General features: G+C 38.9%; 1 protein-coding gene across 1 annotated transcript in view; it reads right to left on the bottom strand.

Moving 5' to 3' along the window:
* Positions 1-210: 210 nt before the first annotated feature.
* LOC128697991 (serine/threonine-protein phosphatase 6 regulatory ankyrin repeat subunit A) overlaps positions 211-15261 on the bottom strand; it is a 75932-nt gene continuing 60881 nt past the window's right edge. Inside the window, exons 4-6 of the mRNA XM_053789977.2 lie at positions 2672-2954; positions 1363-1476; positions 211-1191 (exon numbers count right to left, since the gene is read on the bottom strand). Coding sequence (XP_053645952.2) covers positions 430-1191; positions 1363-1476; positions 2672-2954 — 1159 coding nt within the window. The 3' untranslated portion in view covers positions 211-429. The remainder of the gene's footprint in view (positions 1192-1362; positions 1477-2671; positions 2955-15261) is intronic.

Raw genomic sequence — 15261 nt, 5'->3', positions numbered from 1 at the left:
TAAGGAAATAAATAGGCTTGTAAGTCAATACAGTGAGTCACATGTGAGAGGATCTCCTTTATCTATCGCAGTTCCATTTTCGTTACTAAATTAACACATTCAATATATTGTTGGTAGCTGTTTGTCCCGTGAATGTCTAAACATTGTCTTGCTCACTGTAGTTCAGTGTCACTCTGTTGCACTAGTATCTAATGTAACTACACTACAGTGGTGTATACAACTTAGCTAACATACAGAAAATTAGTTTACATTTATATTATGTATGCTAAAGTTAAACAAGGCATTTATATTCACTATATACATTTCAGCCTGGAAATATTTTCCATATTAATGTTCACACTTTTTTTTGTTACTAAGTAATTTTCTTGAAGCAGTAAGTGACTGAGGCTTATGAAGTGTATTTTGCGTTTACTCCCAAGTATAACTGAATTATGATTGATTTAATCTTGACAGTAAATTTACAAGGTCTGTAGTTTGGTGTTTGAGATCCACTATTTGTTGTCTAAGCTCCTTTATTTCTTCCTGATGATGAGTTAAGAGTGTAGTGATTTGCTTATTTTGCTCTTGCAGCTGTAATTCCAAGGAGTTGACGGGTTTTGTCCCCTGTTCAGTATCTAGCATCAAAAGTTTCTTTGTAATAATACTGTGTATACCTTTTTCAATTGGATTTTCTTTATATTGTCCTCTTGTTCTATATTCAATAAAGAAAGGAAAGCAAACGTCAAGTTTCAGAAACAGTTCACACCGGGATGCTGCTTGGTGAAGGATAGCTTTGTCTCTGAAACTCTCAAGTTTCTCAGTGGACCGAGTGATGAACAAATTAGCAATAAAAACACTGATAGTAGTAACAAACAACAAAAAGAGAAGGTTCGTGAAAACTGGGTAGACAAGAGGGTCTTTTTCATTAAGAAAAGTGTCATCATAAGCTAGATCACTAAACATCCAAACCGTAGCCTTCACCATGGCTTGTGACACAGTACCGAATGAGTCTTGATCTCTTAGTTGGATATGGAAAGTAAAGGCAAAGACAAATATAAGTAAGGTAATATAAGATGCCACTAGCAAAAAACGCTTGAGGAAGGTTTCAGTAATAGGCATTGAAATAGAGAGTACAGGTAACTGATTGAGATTGCTGATGAAGTGTATCCATCCCACTAGCAAGGCGATGATCCCACATTCCCATTGTTCAGTCTGTAAAAGAAGATTTTACATGTTTAGTAAAACAAGTCTGTCAAGATCATTTTTCCATCAACACTAATAAACTGATAAGTGAAGCTGTATATACAATCCATTGTTATTAATATTATTCGTGATCATTATATCGATTAACACTGTTTCAGTAATGCCAAAATCTTGGCTTACATTGCGTATGTGATAGTGAAGCTCACAGGTCCCTCCCGGCACTATGACAACAGCAGTGAGTAACAGACTGCTGAGGCGCATCATATTGTCGACGTTCAAGTATTCCTTCCTCAGCTGCAAGTACAAAGATAATCACCAATAAAAGTGTTAGTGGTTTCTACGTGGTAATACACTGCCTAGAGAAAGTGGTTACTGAATAGGAATATACTACGAGAAGATTGTTACGGTAATATATTACCCAGAAAAAATGATTAGTGAAATTGTAATATATCGCTTATAGAAAGATTACCAAGACGGATAACCGTATTTTTTAATATGCTGATAATATAGCAATAATCCCTCGCTCCAGTGTCATTACTCTTGATCAAACAAAATAAGTTATTCTCCTTTTTTTGCAAATTTAAAATTTTGAGGCATATCTTCCAATAAAATTTTATCACTAAATATATTATTATTATTATTATTATTATTATTATTATTATTATTATTATTATTATTATTAAAGATTCGCCGGTATTCTCCCGCCTCGGGCCTTTTTCAAGTGGTGGCCCGGCCTTGGCTCCCTCTCTAGGGAGTGTCTGAGACCTAAGTCTCCTATGGGAGGAGGCACAAGTACCCCTTCATCTTTGGGACCAACTGTCCCCAGGCCTAGCCACATTTCGTGCCCTCACGGGGCTCGTAGGGAGAAGCTAGGCCTCTCTGGTCTGCCACCCCCCCAAGGGGGCTAATGGGAATGACAGTGTTGTGAGCTACAAGCTCGGGCTCAGGCACCTACCCTGCCGTAGAAGGGCTGGGCATGGTGTCGATCCAAATATATCAAATAATATATATCCTTTCATATAGTTTTGCAGTATTTTGGTTTAAGTTTTAAAACATTTATTCAACAATATCAACTATACGAATTTCTCAAACACTGCTTCTTGTTCTCTTATATGAAATTTTAACGTTAAATTTTTAAAAGAAAAAAAAAATGGTTTCTAGTTTCTCACCTTTTATATTATCAATATGCCTTTCAGTTTTTTATCCCCATTATTAATGATCTCCTTATACGCCATCTTCGTAATCTGGCAATAAAAGAGCTTAGTTACTAATCAAATAATAAAGCCCAGTAATGCTATGGTTAGGTTAGGTCAAATTCGTCAGGAAACAGGACAAGTGTTTCCTGACGCGAGTCTTAGCCATGTGTTGACCCATCACTAGAGCTTTTGGACATCTGACCGAGGCCTTCCGCTGGTTTACTGTCCAAACACTTTAAAAAATAAGATTATTATTAATCTAATGATAATACTATGGTGTTAGAGAAACTTACTCTGTATATACAGTTGCATTCCCATAACAGAAGAATGATGAAAGTTATTATAAGTAGAACTAGTGAACTGCCATTTTCTGGCAGCGTTTTATTACATTTCATTAGCTTCATTATTGTTGAATTATCTGGTAACCAGGTTAAGGTTTCTATATTGTCTTCTCCCCCATAATTTCCACTCGGAGCATCAGTTGTGAATGTCAGTTCTTCCAATGTTTGTGTTTCAGATAAACTGCAAAACTGTTCTCGTGTAATGTTGCATCGCTCCTCTATGTAGTTCCAGTTACTGCAAACATATTTCAGTAAACAAAACAGAGACCAAGCCATACCTTATATTAAACATAAACTTTCTGTGAATTAAGGTAAAAGAAACTCATTCCTATAAACATATCATTGTGTAGAGGTTATCATTGTGTAGAGGTTATCATTGTGTAGTGGTTATCATTGTGTAGTGGTTATCACTGTGTAGTGGTTATCATTGTGTAGTGGTTATCATTGTGTAGTGGTTATCATTGTGTAGTGGTTATCATTGTGTAGTGGTTATCATTGTGTAGTGGTTATTATTGTGTAGTGGTTATCATTGTGTAGTGGTTATCATTGTGTAGTGGTTATCATTGTGTAGTGGTTATTATTGTGTAGTGGTTATCATTGTGTAGTGGTTATCATTGTGTAGTGGTTATCATTGTGTAGTGGATATTATTGTGTAGTGGTTATCATTGTGTAGTGGTTATCATTGTGTAGTGGTAATCATTGTGTAGTGGTTATCATTGTGTAGTGGTTATCATTGTGTAGTGGTTATCATTGTGTAGTGGTAATCATTGTGTAGTGGTTATCATTGTGTAGTGGTTATCATTGTGTAGTGGTTATCATTGTGTAGTGGTAATCATTGTGTAGTGGTTATCATTGAGTAGTGGTTATCATTGTGTAGTGGTTATCATTGTGTAGTGGTTATCATTGAGTAGTGGTTATCATTGTGTAGTGGTTATCATTGTGTAGTGGTTATCATTGAGTAGTGGTTATCATTGAGTAGTGGTTATCATTGTGTAGTGGTTATCATTGTGTAGTGGTTATCATTGTGTAGTGGTTATCATTGAGTAGTGTTTATCATTGAGTAGAGGTTATCATTGTGTAGTGCTTATCATTGTGTAGTGGTTATCATTGTGTAGTTTACCTGGAGAGAGTTCCGGGGGTCAACGCCCCCGCGGCCCGGTCTGTGATCAGGCCTCCTGGTGGATCAGAGCCTGATCAACCAGGCTGTTGCTGCTGGCTGCACGCAAACCAACGTACGAGCCACAGCCCGGCTGATCAGGAACTGACTTTAGGTGCTTGTCCAGTGCCAGCTTGAAGACTGCCAGGGGTCTGTTGGTAATCCCCCTTATGTGTGCTGGGAGGCAGTTGAACAGTCTCGGGCCCCTGACACTTATTGTATGGTCTCTTAACGTGCTAGTGACACCCCTGCTTTTCATTGGGGGGATGGTGCATCGTCTGCCAAGTCTTTTGCTTTCGTAGTGAGTGATTTTCGTGTGCAAGTTCGGTACTAGTCCCTCTAGGATTTTCCAGGTGTATATAATCATGTATCTCTCCCTCCTGCGTTCCAGGGAATACAGGTTTAGGAACCTCAAGCGCTCCCAATAATTGAGGTGTTTTATCTCCGTTATGCGCGCCGTGAAAGTTCTCTGTACATTTTCTAGGTCGGCAATTTCACCTGCCTTGAAAGGTGCTGTTAGTGTGCAGCAATATTCCAGCCTAGATAGAACAAGTGACCTGAAGAGTGTCATCATGGGCTTGGCCTCCCTAGTTTTGAAGGTTCTCATTATCCATCCTGTCATTTTTCTAGCAGATGCGATTGATACAATGTTATGGTCCTTGAAGGTGATATCCTCCGACATGATCACTCCCAGGTCTTTGACGTTGGTGTTTCGCTTTATTTTGTGGCCAGAATTTGTTTTGTACTCTGATGAAGATTTAATTTCCTCATGTTTACCATATCTGAGTAATTGAAATTTCTCATCGTTGAACTTCATATTGTTTTCTGCAGCCCACTGAAAGATTTGGTTGATGTCCGCCTGGAGCTTTGCAGTGTCTGCAATGGAAGACACTGTCATGCAGATTCGGGTGTCATCTGCAAAGGAAGACACGGTGCTGTGGCTGACATCCTTGTCTATGTCGGATATGAGGATGAGGAACAAGATGGGAGCGAGTACTGTGCCTTGTGGAACAGAGCTTTTCACCGTAGCTGCCTCGGACTTTACTCTGTTGACGACTACTCTCTGTGTTCTGTTAATGAGGAAATTATAGATCCATCGACCGACTTTTCCTGTTATTCCTTTAGCACGCATTTTGTGCGCTATTACGCCATGGTCACACTTGTCGAAGGCTTTTGCAAAGTCTGTATATATTACATCTGCATTCTTTTTGTCTTCTAGTGCATTTAGGACCTTGTCATAGTGATCCAATAGTTGAGACAGACAGGAGCGACCTGTTCTAAACCCATGTTGCCCTGGGTTGTGTAACTGATGGGTTTCTAGATGGGTGGTGATCTTGCTTCTTAGGACCCTTTCAAAGATTTTTATGATATGGGATGTTAGTGCTATTGGTCTGTAGTTCTTTGCTGTTGCTTTACTGCCCCCTTTGTGGAGTGGGGCTATGTCTGTTGTTTTTAGTAACTGTGGGACGACCCCCGTGTCCATGCTCCCTCTCCATAGGATGGAAAAGGCTCGTGATAGGGGCTTCTTGCAATTCTTGATGAACACAGAGTTCCATGAGTCTGGCCCTGGGGCAGAGTGCATGGGCATGTCATTTATCGCCTGTTCGAAGTCATTTGGCGTCAGGATAACATCGGATAGGCTTGTGTTAATCAAATTTTGTGGCTCTCTCATAAAAAAATTCATTTTGATCTTCGACTCTCAGTCTGGTTAGCGGCTTGCTAAAAACTGAGTCATATTGGGACTTGAGTAGCTCACTCATTTCCTTGCTGTCATCTGTGTAGGACCCATCTTGTTTAAGTAGGGGCCCAATACTGGACGTTGTTCTCGATTTTGATTTGGCATAGGAGAAGAAATACTTTGGGTTTCTTTCGATTTCATTTATGGCTTTTAGTTCTTCCCGCGATTCCTGACTCCTAAAGGATTCTTTTAGCTTAAGTTCGATGCTTGCTATTTCTCTGACCAGTGTCTCCCTACGCATTTCAGATATATTGACCTCTTTTAGCCGCTCTGTTATTCTTTTCCGTCGCCTGTAAAGGGAGCGCCTGTCTCTTTCTATTTTACATCTACTCCTCCTTTTTCTTAGAGGAATAAGCCTTGTGCATACATCGAGTGCCACCGAGTTAATCTGTTCTAGGCATAAGTTGGGGTCTGTGTTGCTTAGTATATCTTCCCAGCTTATATCGGTTAGGACTTGGTTTACTTGGTCCCACTTTATGTTTTTGTTATTGAAGTTGAATTTGGTGAATGCTCCCTCGTGACTAATCTCATTATGTCGGTCTGGGGCTCCGCGCATACATGACTGAACCTCAATTATGTTGTGATCTGAGTATATTGTTTTTGATATGGTGACATTTCTTATCAGATCATCATTGTTAGTGAAGATGAGGTCTAGTGTATTCTCCAGTCTAGTAGGCTCTATTATTTGCTGGTTTAAATTGAATTTTGTGCAGAGATTTAAAAGCTCGCGTGAGTGTGAGTTTTCATCAGAGCTGCCTCCTGGTGTTATTACTGCAACAATATTATTTGCTATATTCCTCCATTTTAGATGCCTTAAGTTGAAATCCCCCAGGAGCAAGATGTTGGGTGCAGGAGCTGGAAGATTTTCCAGACAGTGGTCAATTTTTAACAGCTGTTCCTGGAATTGCTGGGATGTTGCATCCGGAGGCTTGTAGACTACCACAATGACTAGGTTTTGGTTCTCGACCTTTACTGCTAAAACTTCCACTACATCATTTGAGGCATTTAGCAGTTCTGTGCAAACAAGTGACTCTGCAATTTACAGGCCAACGCCCCCCCCCCTTTTGCCTGTTCACTCTGTCACATCTGTATAGGTTGTAACCTGGGATCCATATTTCGTTGTCCAAGTGATCCTTTATGTGGGTCTCAGTGAAAGCCGCGAACATTGAGTTTGCCTCTGCAAGCAGTCCACGGATGAAAGGTATTTTGTTGTTTGTTGCTGGCTTTAGACCCTGTATATTTGCCAAGAAGAATGTTATCGGACTGGTGGTATTGTTGGTACTGGGGGGGGGAATTTTTTTCCGGCATTAGTATCTGTATTTGTTGGTTTGGAGTGGAGGCCATCGACTGTGGTTCCACTCCAGGAATGACTGGATTTGGTGTACGGTTTCTCCAATTTCCTGCCAGTTTTTTTTCCTTCCTGGCACTAAAAAACCTCTCCCTCTTGAGTGGCTGTGGCTACCCAGGTTTTCCCATGGCCTGGATGTTTTGTATCTTTCTGTCCCCTGTAGATGGTATGCCTGGCAGTTTAAGTTATAGCACAGTCTTTCCTGTACTGAAGAGGTACACAGTTCAGGGTGAAAAAGCTTACAGGAAGGGAGTTTGCATTTTCCTGTTGTCATATGGGCATGGCATTTTCTAGGGTGGTCATAGTTGCACGTCCCATCTGTTTTTCCAGATTTCCCATGCCAGCAGATACCGAGTGCATAGTATGTGCACCGGCTTGGTTTCCGTTTGCCTTGGGTTTCTGTGACTGTATTCCCTGTTGGTGCATGTTTCCCTGTCTCACTTCTATCCTCCCTAGCACCAGCAATGGAGCTCCCACCAGTTGTTTTTTGTAATATATCCTCACTATTGCTAGTGGAGTCCTCTTGTTTGCTATTTCCTGCGGTATTTCTAGTTTGCAATATTGGTTTTATCTTATCTTTGACTACACTTGTTTCCCTACTATGGCTCCTGTCCCCTATGAGGTCATTTATATGTATTCCTTCCTGTGTATAATTCCCGACTACCTGGACAAAATCTCCAGCTTCACCATTACTGTCTCCCAGGACAGCATCTCCAGCTTCACCATAACTGTCTCCCAGGACAGCATCTCCAGCTTCACCATTACTGTCTCCCAGGACAGCACCTCCAGCTTCACCATTACTGTCTCCCAGGACAGCACCTCCAGCTTCACCATTACTGTCTCCCAGGACAGCACTATCAGCCCTACATTTACTGACTACCAGGACATCATCTCGAGCCTTACAGTTTCTGACTACATGGCCAGTATCAAGGGCAGTACCATTCAGCCCAGACTTTTTATGTTCCCATCTGTTGTAGAAAGCTTCCAGGTTTACTATGAAAGCAGCTTTGATGTTGACCTCTTTTAATACCCTTGTGATTTTAGTCCACAGATTTATCTCATTTGTGCATACCCAAAAACACTTCCATGTTTTAATACTGCTTGTAGCTAGTTCTTGGATATCTGCACAAGGGGCGTGGCACCAATTTCCACAAAAATGACAATTTCTCCATGTGGAAGCCCGTTTGTTTGATTGACCGCAGACTACACACAGCTTCATAATGATTTGAATGGTTGATTTACTGGAATTCTACTAGCAACCTCTTGAATATTCTATTAATAACCTCCTTAAATGAAGCTCTAGCTATTTGTATTTCTGTTTCTAACTGTTTTTATATATTGGACAGCTTACCGTGCACGTAGTGGTTATCATTGTGTAGTTGTTATCATTGTGTAGTGGTTATCATTGTGTAGTGGTTATCATTGTGTAGTGGTTATCACTGTGTAGTGGTTATCACTGTATAGTGATTATCACTGTGTGGTGGTTATCATTGTGTAGTGGCTATCATTGTGTAGTGGTTATCATTGTGTAGTGTAGGCCGGGCCACCACTTGGAAAAGGCCCGGGCCGGGAGACTACCGGCGAATCTTTAATAATAATAATTGTGTAGTGGCTATCATTGTGTAGTGGTTATCATTGTGTAGTGGTTATCATTGTGTAGTGGTTATCATTGTGTAGTGGTAATCATTGTATACTGGTTATCACTGTGTAGTGGTAATCATTGTGTACTGGTTATCACTGTGTAGTGGTTATCATTGTGAAGTGGTTATCACTGTGTAGTGGTTATCATTGTGTAGTGCTTATCATTGTGTAGTGGTTATCACTGTGTAGTGTTAATCATTGTGTAGTGGTTATCTCTGTGTAGTGGTTATCATTGTGTAGTGGTTATCATTGTGTAGTGGTTATCATTGTGTAGTGGTTATCATTGTGTAGTGGTTATCATTGTGTAGTGGTTATCATTGTGTAGTGGTTATCACTGTGTAGTGGTTATCACTGTGTAGTGGTTATCACTGTGTAGTGGTTATCACTGTGTAGTGGTTATCACTGTGTAGTGTTAATCATTGTGTAGTGGTTATCATTGTGTAGTGGTTATCATTGTGTAGTGGTTATCATTGTGTAGTGGTTATCATTGTGTAGTGGTTATCATTGTGTAGTGGTTATCATTGTGTAGTTTTTATCACTGTGTAGTGGTTATCTCTGTGTAGTGGTTATCATTGTGTAGTGGTTATCACTGTGTAGTGGTAATCATTGTGTAGTGGTTATCATTGTGTAGTGGTTATCATTGTGTAGTGGTTATCACTGTGTAGTGGTAATCATTGTGTGGTGGTTATCACTGTGTAGTGGTTATCATTGTGTAGTGGTTATCATTGTGTAGTGGTTATCACTGTGTAGTGGTAATCATTGTGTAGTGATTATCACTGTGTAGTGGTTATCATTGTGTAGTGGCAATCATTGTGTAGTGGTTATCAATGTGTAGTGGTTATCACTGTGTAATGGTTATCATTGTGTAGTGGATATCATTGTGTAGTGGTTATCACTGTGTAGTGGTTATCACTGTGTAGTGGCTATCATTGTGTAGTGGTTATCATTGTGTAGTGGTTATCACTGTGTAGTGGTTATCATTGTGTAGTGGTAATCATTGTGTAGTGGTTATCATTGTGTAGTGGTTATCAATGTGTAGTGGTTATCATTGTGTAGTGGTTATCACTGTGTAATGGTAATCATTGTGTAGTGGTTATCACTGTGTAGTGGTTATCACTGTGTAGTGGTTATCACTGTGTAGTGGTTATCACTGTGTAGTGGTTATCATTGTGTAGTGGTTATCATTGTGTAGAGGTAATCACTGTGTAGTGGTTATCACTGTGTAGTGGTTATCATTGTGTAGTGGTAATCACTGTGTAGTGGTTATCACTGTGTAGTGGTTATCATTGTGTAGTGGTTATCACTGTGTAGAGGTTATCATTGTGTAGAGGTTATCACTGTGTAGTGGTTATCATTGTGTAGTGGTTATCACTGTGTAGTGGTTATCACTGTGTAGTGGTTATCATTGTGTAGTGGTTATCATTGTGTAGTGGTTATCACTGTGTAGTGGTTATCACTGTGTAGTGGTTATCACTGTGTAGTGGTTATCATTGTGTAGTGGTTATCATTGTGTAGAGGTAATCACTGTGTAGTGGTTATCACTGTGTAGTGGTTATCATTGTGTAGTGGTAATCACTGTGTAGTGGTTATCACTGTGTAGTGGTTATCATTGTGTAGTGGTTATCACTGTGTAGAGGTTATCATTGTGTAGAGGTTATCACTGTGTAGTGGTTATCATTGTGTAGTGGTTATCATTGTGTAGAGGTTATCATTGTGTAGTGGTAATCACTGTGTAGTGGTTATCATTGTGTAGTGGTAATCACTGTGTAGTGGTTATCACTGTGTAGTGGTTATCACTGTGTAGTGGTTATCATTGTGTAGTGGTAATCACTGTGTAGTGGTTATCACTGTGTAGTGGTTATCATTGTGTAGTGGTTATCATTGTGTAGAGGTAATCACTGTGTAGTGGTTATCATTGTGTAGTGGTTATCACTGTGTAGAGGTTATCATTGTGTAGAGGTTATCATTGTGTAGAGGTTATCATTGTGTAGTGGTTATCACTGTGTAGTGGTTATCATTGTGTAGAGGTTATCATTGTGTAGAGGTTATCATTGTGTAGTGGTTATCATTGTGTAGAGGTTATCATTGTGTAGTGGTTATCATTGTGTAGAGGTTATCATTGTGTAGTGGTTATCATTGTGTAGTGGTTATCAATGTGTAGAGGTTATCATTGTGTAGTGGTTATCATTGTGTAGAGGTTATCATTGTGTAGTGGTTATCATTGTGTAGAGGTTATCATTGTGTAGTGGTTATCATTGTGTAGTGGTTATCACTGTGTAGAGGTTATCATTGTATAGTGGTTATCATTGTGTAGAGGTTATCATTGTGTAGTGGTTATCATTGTGTAGTGGTTATCACTGTGTAGTGGTTATCATTGTGTAGTGGTTATCATTGTGTAGAGGTTATCATTGTGTAGTGGTTATCATTTTGTAGTGGTTATCACTGTGTAGTGGTTATCATTGTGTAGTGGTTATCATTGTGTAGAGGTTATCATTGTGTAGAGGTTATCATTGTGTAGTGGTTATCATTGTGTAGAGGTTATCATTGTGTAGTGGTTATCATTGTGTAGAGGTTATCATTGTGTAGTGGTTATCATTGTGTAGTGGTTATCACTGTGTAGAGGTTATCATTGTGTAGTGGTTATCATTGTGTAGAGGTTATCATTGTGTAGTGGTTATCATTGTGTAGTGGTTATCATTGTGTAGTGGTTATCATTGTGTAGTGGTTATCATTGTGTAGAGGTTATCATTGTGTAGTGGTTATCATTGTGTAGTGGTTATCATTGTGTAGTGGTTATCATTGTGTAGTGGTTATCATTGTGTAGTGGTTATCATTTTGTAGAGGTTATCATTGTGTAGTGGTTATCATTGTGTAGAGGTTATCATTGTGTAGTGGTTATCATTGTGTAGTGGTTATCACTGTGTAGAGGTTATCATTGTGTAGTGGTTATCATTGTGTAGAGGTTATCATTGTGTAGAGGTTATCATTGTGTAGTGGTTATCATTGTGTAGTGGTTATCATTGTGTAGTGGTTATCATTGTGTAGTGGTTATCATTGTGTAGTGGTAATCATTGTGTAGTGGTTATCATTGTGTAGTGGTAATCATTGTGTAGTGGTAATCATTGTGTAGTGGTAATCATTGTGTAGTGGTTATCATTGTGTAGAGGTTATCATTGTGTAGTGGTTATCACTGTGTAGTGGTGATCATTGTGTAGTGGTTATCATTGTGTAGTGGTAATCATTGTGTAGTGGTTATCATTGTGTAGAGGTTATCATTGTGTAGTGGTTATCACTGTGTAGTGGTTATCACTGTGTAGTGGTGATCACTGTGTAGTGGTAATCATTGTGTAGTGGTAATCATTGTGTAGTGGTAATCATTGTGTAGTGGTTATCATTGTGTAGAGGTTATCATTGTGTAGTGGTTATCACTGTGTAGTGGTGATCATTGTGTAGTGGTTATCACTGTGTAGTGGTTATCACTGTGTAGTGGTTATCACTGTGTAGTGGTTATCATTGTGTAGTGGTTATCATTGTGTAGAGGTTATCATTGTGTAGAGGTTATCATTGTGTAGTGGTTATCATTGTGTAGAGGTTATCATTGTGTAGTGGTTATCATTGTGTAGTGGTTATCATTGTGTAGTGGTTATCATTGTGTAGTGGTTATAATTGTGTAGTGGTTATCATTGTGTAGTGGTTATCATTGTGTAGAGGTTATCATTGTGTAGTGGTTATCATTGTGTAGTGGTTATGACTGTGTAGTGGTTATCATTGTGTAGTGGTTATCATTGTGTAGAGGTTATCATTGTGTAGAGGTTATCATTGTGTAGAGGTTATCATTGTGTAGTGGTTATCATTGTGTAGAGGTTATCATTGTGTAGTGGTTATCATTGTGTAGTGGTTATGATTGTGTAGTGGTTATCATTGTGTAGTGGTTATCATTGTGTAGAGGTTATCATTGTGTAGTGGTTAGCATTGTGTAGTGGTTATGATTGTGTAGTGGTTATCATTGTGTAGTGGTTATCATTGTGTAGAGGTTATCATTGTGTAGTGGTTATCATTGTGTAGTGGTTATCATTGTGTAGTGGTTATCATTGTGTAGAGGTTATCATTGTGTAGTGGTTATCATTGTGTAGTGGTTATCATTGTGTAGTGGTTATCATTGTGTAGTGGTTATCATTGTGTAGAGGTTATGATTGTGTAGTGGTTATCATTGTGTAGTTGTTATCATTGTGTAGTGGTTATCATTGTGCAGAGGTTATCATTGTGTAGTGGTTATCATTGTGTAGAGGTTATCATTGTGTAGTGGTTATCATTGTGTAGTGGTTATCATTGTGTAGTGGTTATCATTGTGTAGTGGTAATCTTTGTGTAGTGGTTATCATTATGTAGTGGTAATCTTTGTGTAGTGGTTATTATGTAGTGGTTATCATTGTGTAGTGGTTATCATTGTGTAGTGGTTATCATTGTGTAGTGGTTATCATTGTGTAGTGGTAATCTTTGTGTAGTGGTTATCATTATGTAGTGGTAATCTTTGTGTAGTGGTAACCATTGTGATAGTTTACCTGGAGTTTACCTGGAGAGAGTTCCGGAGGTCAACGCCTCCGCGGCCCGGTCTGTGACCGGGTCTCCTTGTGGATCAGAGCCTGATCAACCAGGCTGTTACTGTTGGCTGCACGTAAACCAACGTACGAGACACAGCCTGGCTGGTCAGGAACCGGCTTTAGGTGTATTGGTTACCATTGTGTAGTCTCAAACATTGTGTAGTGGTAATCATTGTGTAGTTGCTATCATTGTGTAGTGGTTATCATTGTGTAGTGGTTATCATTGTGTAGTGGTTAACATTGTGTAGTGGTAATCATTGTGTAGTGGTTATCATTGTGTAGTGGATATCATTGTGTAGTGGTTATCATTGTGTAGTGGTTATCATTGTGTAGTGGTAATCATTGTGTAGTGGTTATCATTGTGTAGTGGTTATCATTGTGTAGCGGTTATCATTGTGTAGTGGTAATCATTGTGTAGTGGTTATCATTGTGTAGTGGTAAACATTGTGTAGTGGTTATCATTGTGTAGTGGTAATCATTGTGTAGTGGTTATCATTATGTAATGGTTATCACTGTGTAGCGGTTATCATTGTGTAGTGGTTATCATTGTGTAGTGGTTATCACTGTGTAGTGGTTATCATTGTGTAGCGGTTATCATTGTGTAGTGGTTATCATTGTGTAGTGGTAATCATTGTGTAGTGGTTATCATTATGTAGTGGTTATCATTGTGTAGTGGTTATCATTGTGTAGCGGTTATCATTGTGTAGTGGTAATCATTGTGTAGTGGTTATCATTATGTAGTGGTAATCATTGTGTAGTGGTTATCATTGTGTAGTGGTAATCATTGTGTAATGGTTATCATTGTGTAGTGGTTATCATTGTGTAGTGGTTATCATTGTGTAGCGGTAATCATTGTGTAGTGGTTATCAATGTGTAGTGGTAATCATTGTGTAGTGGTTATCATTGTGTAGTGGTAATCATTGTGTAGTGGTTATCAATGTGTAGTGGTAATCATTGTGTAGTGGTTATCATTGTGTAGTGGTTATCATTGTGTAGTGGTTATCATTGTGTAGTGGTTATCATTGTGTAGCGGTAATCATTGTGTAGTGGTTATTAATGTGTAGTGGTAATCATTGTGTAGTGGTTATCAATGTGTAGTGGTAATCATTGTGTAGTGGTAATCATTGTGTAGTGGTTATCATTGTGTAGCCGTAATCATTGTGTAGTGGTTATAATTGTGTAGTGGTAATCATTGTGTAGTGGTAATCATTGTGTAGTGGTTATCATTGTGTAGTGGTTATCATTGTGTAGTGGTTTTCAATGTGTAGTGGTAATCATTGTGTAGTGGTAATCATTGTGTAGTGGTTATCATTGTGTAATGGTTATCATTGTGTAGTGGTTATCATTGTGTAGTGGTTATCATTGTGTAGTGGTTATCATTGTGTTGTGGTTATCATTGTGTAGTGGTAATCATTGTGTAGTGGTTATCATTGTGTAGTGGTTATCATTGTGTAGTGGTTATCATTGTTTATTGGTAATCATTGTGTAGTGGTTATCAATGTGTAGTGGTAATCATTGTGTAGTGGTAATCGTTGTGTAGTGGTTATCAATGTGTAGTGGTTATCACTGTGTAGCGGTAATCATTGTGTAGTGGTTATCATTGTGTAGCGGTAATCATTGTGTAGTGGTTATCATTGTGTAGTGGTAATCATTGTGTAGTGGTTATCATTGTGTAGTGGTAATCATTGTGTAGTGGTTATCATTGTGTAGCGGTAATCATTGTGTAGTGGTTATCATTGTGTAGTTGTTATCATTGTGTAGTGGTTATCATTGTGTAGTGGTTATCATTGTGTAGTGGTTATCATTGTGTAGTGGTTATCATTGTGTAGTGGTTATCATTGTGTAGTGGTTATCATTGTGTAACGGTAATCATTGTGTAATGGTTATCATTGTGTAGTGGTTATCATTGTGTAGTGGTTATCATTGTGTAGCGGTAATCATTGTGTAACGGTTATCATTGTGTAGTGGTTATCATTGTGTAGTGGTTATCATTGTGTAGCGGTAATCATTGTGTAGTGGTAATCATTGTGTAGTGGTTATCATTGTGTAGCGGTAATCA

This window comes from Cherax quadricarinatus, chromosome 58 (genome assembly GCF_038502225.1).
Source record: "Cherax quadricarinatus isolate ZL_2023a chromosome 58, ASM3850222v1, whole genome shotgun sequence".
Lineage (NCBI taxonomy): Eukaryota > Metazoa > Arthropoda > Malacostraca > Decapoda > Parastacidae > Cherax > Cherax quadricarinatus.
Note: the sequence above shows the minus strand (reverse complement) of the source record. Positions and strands in the feature narration are given on the sequence as shown.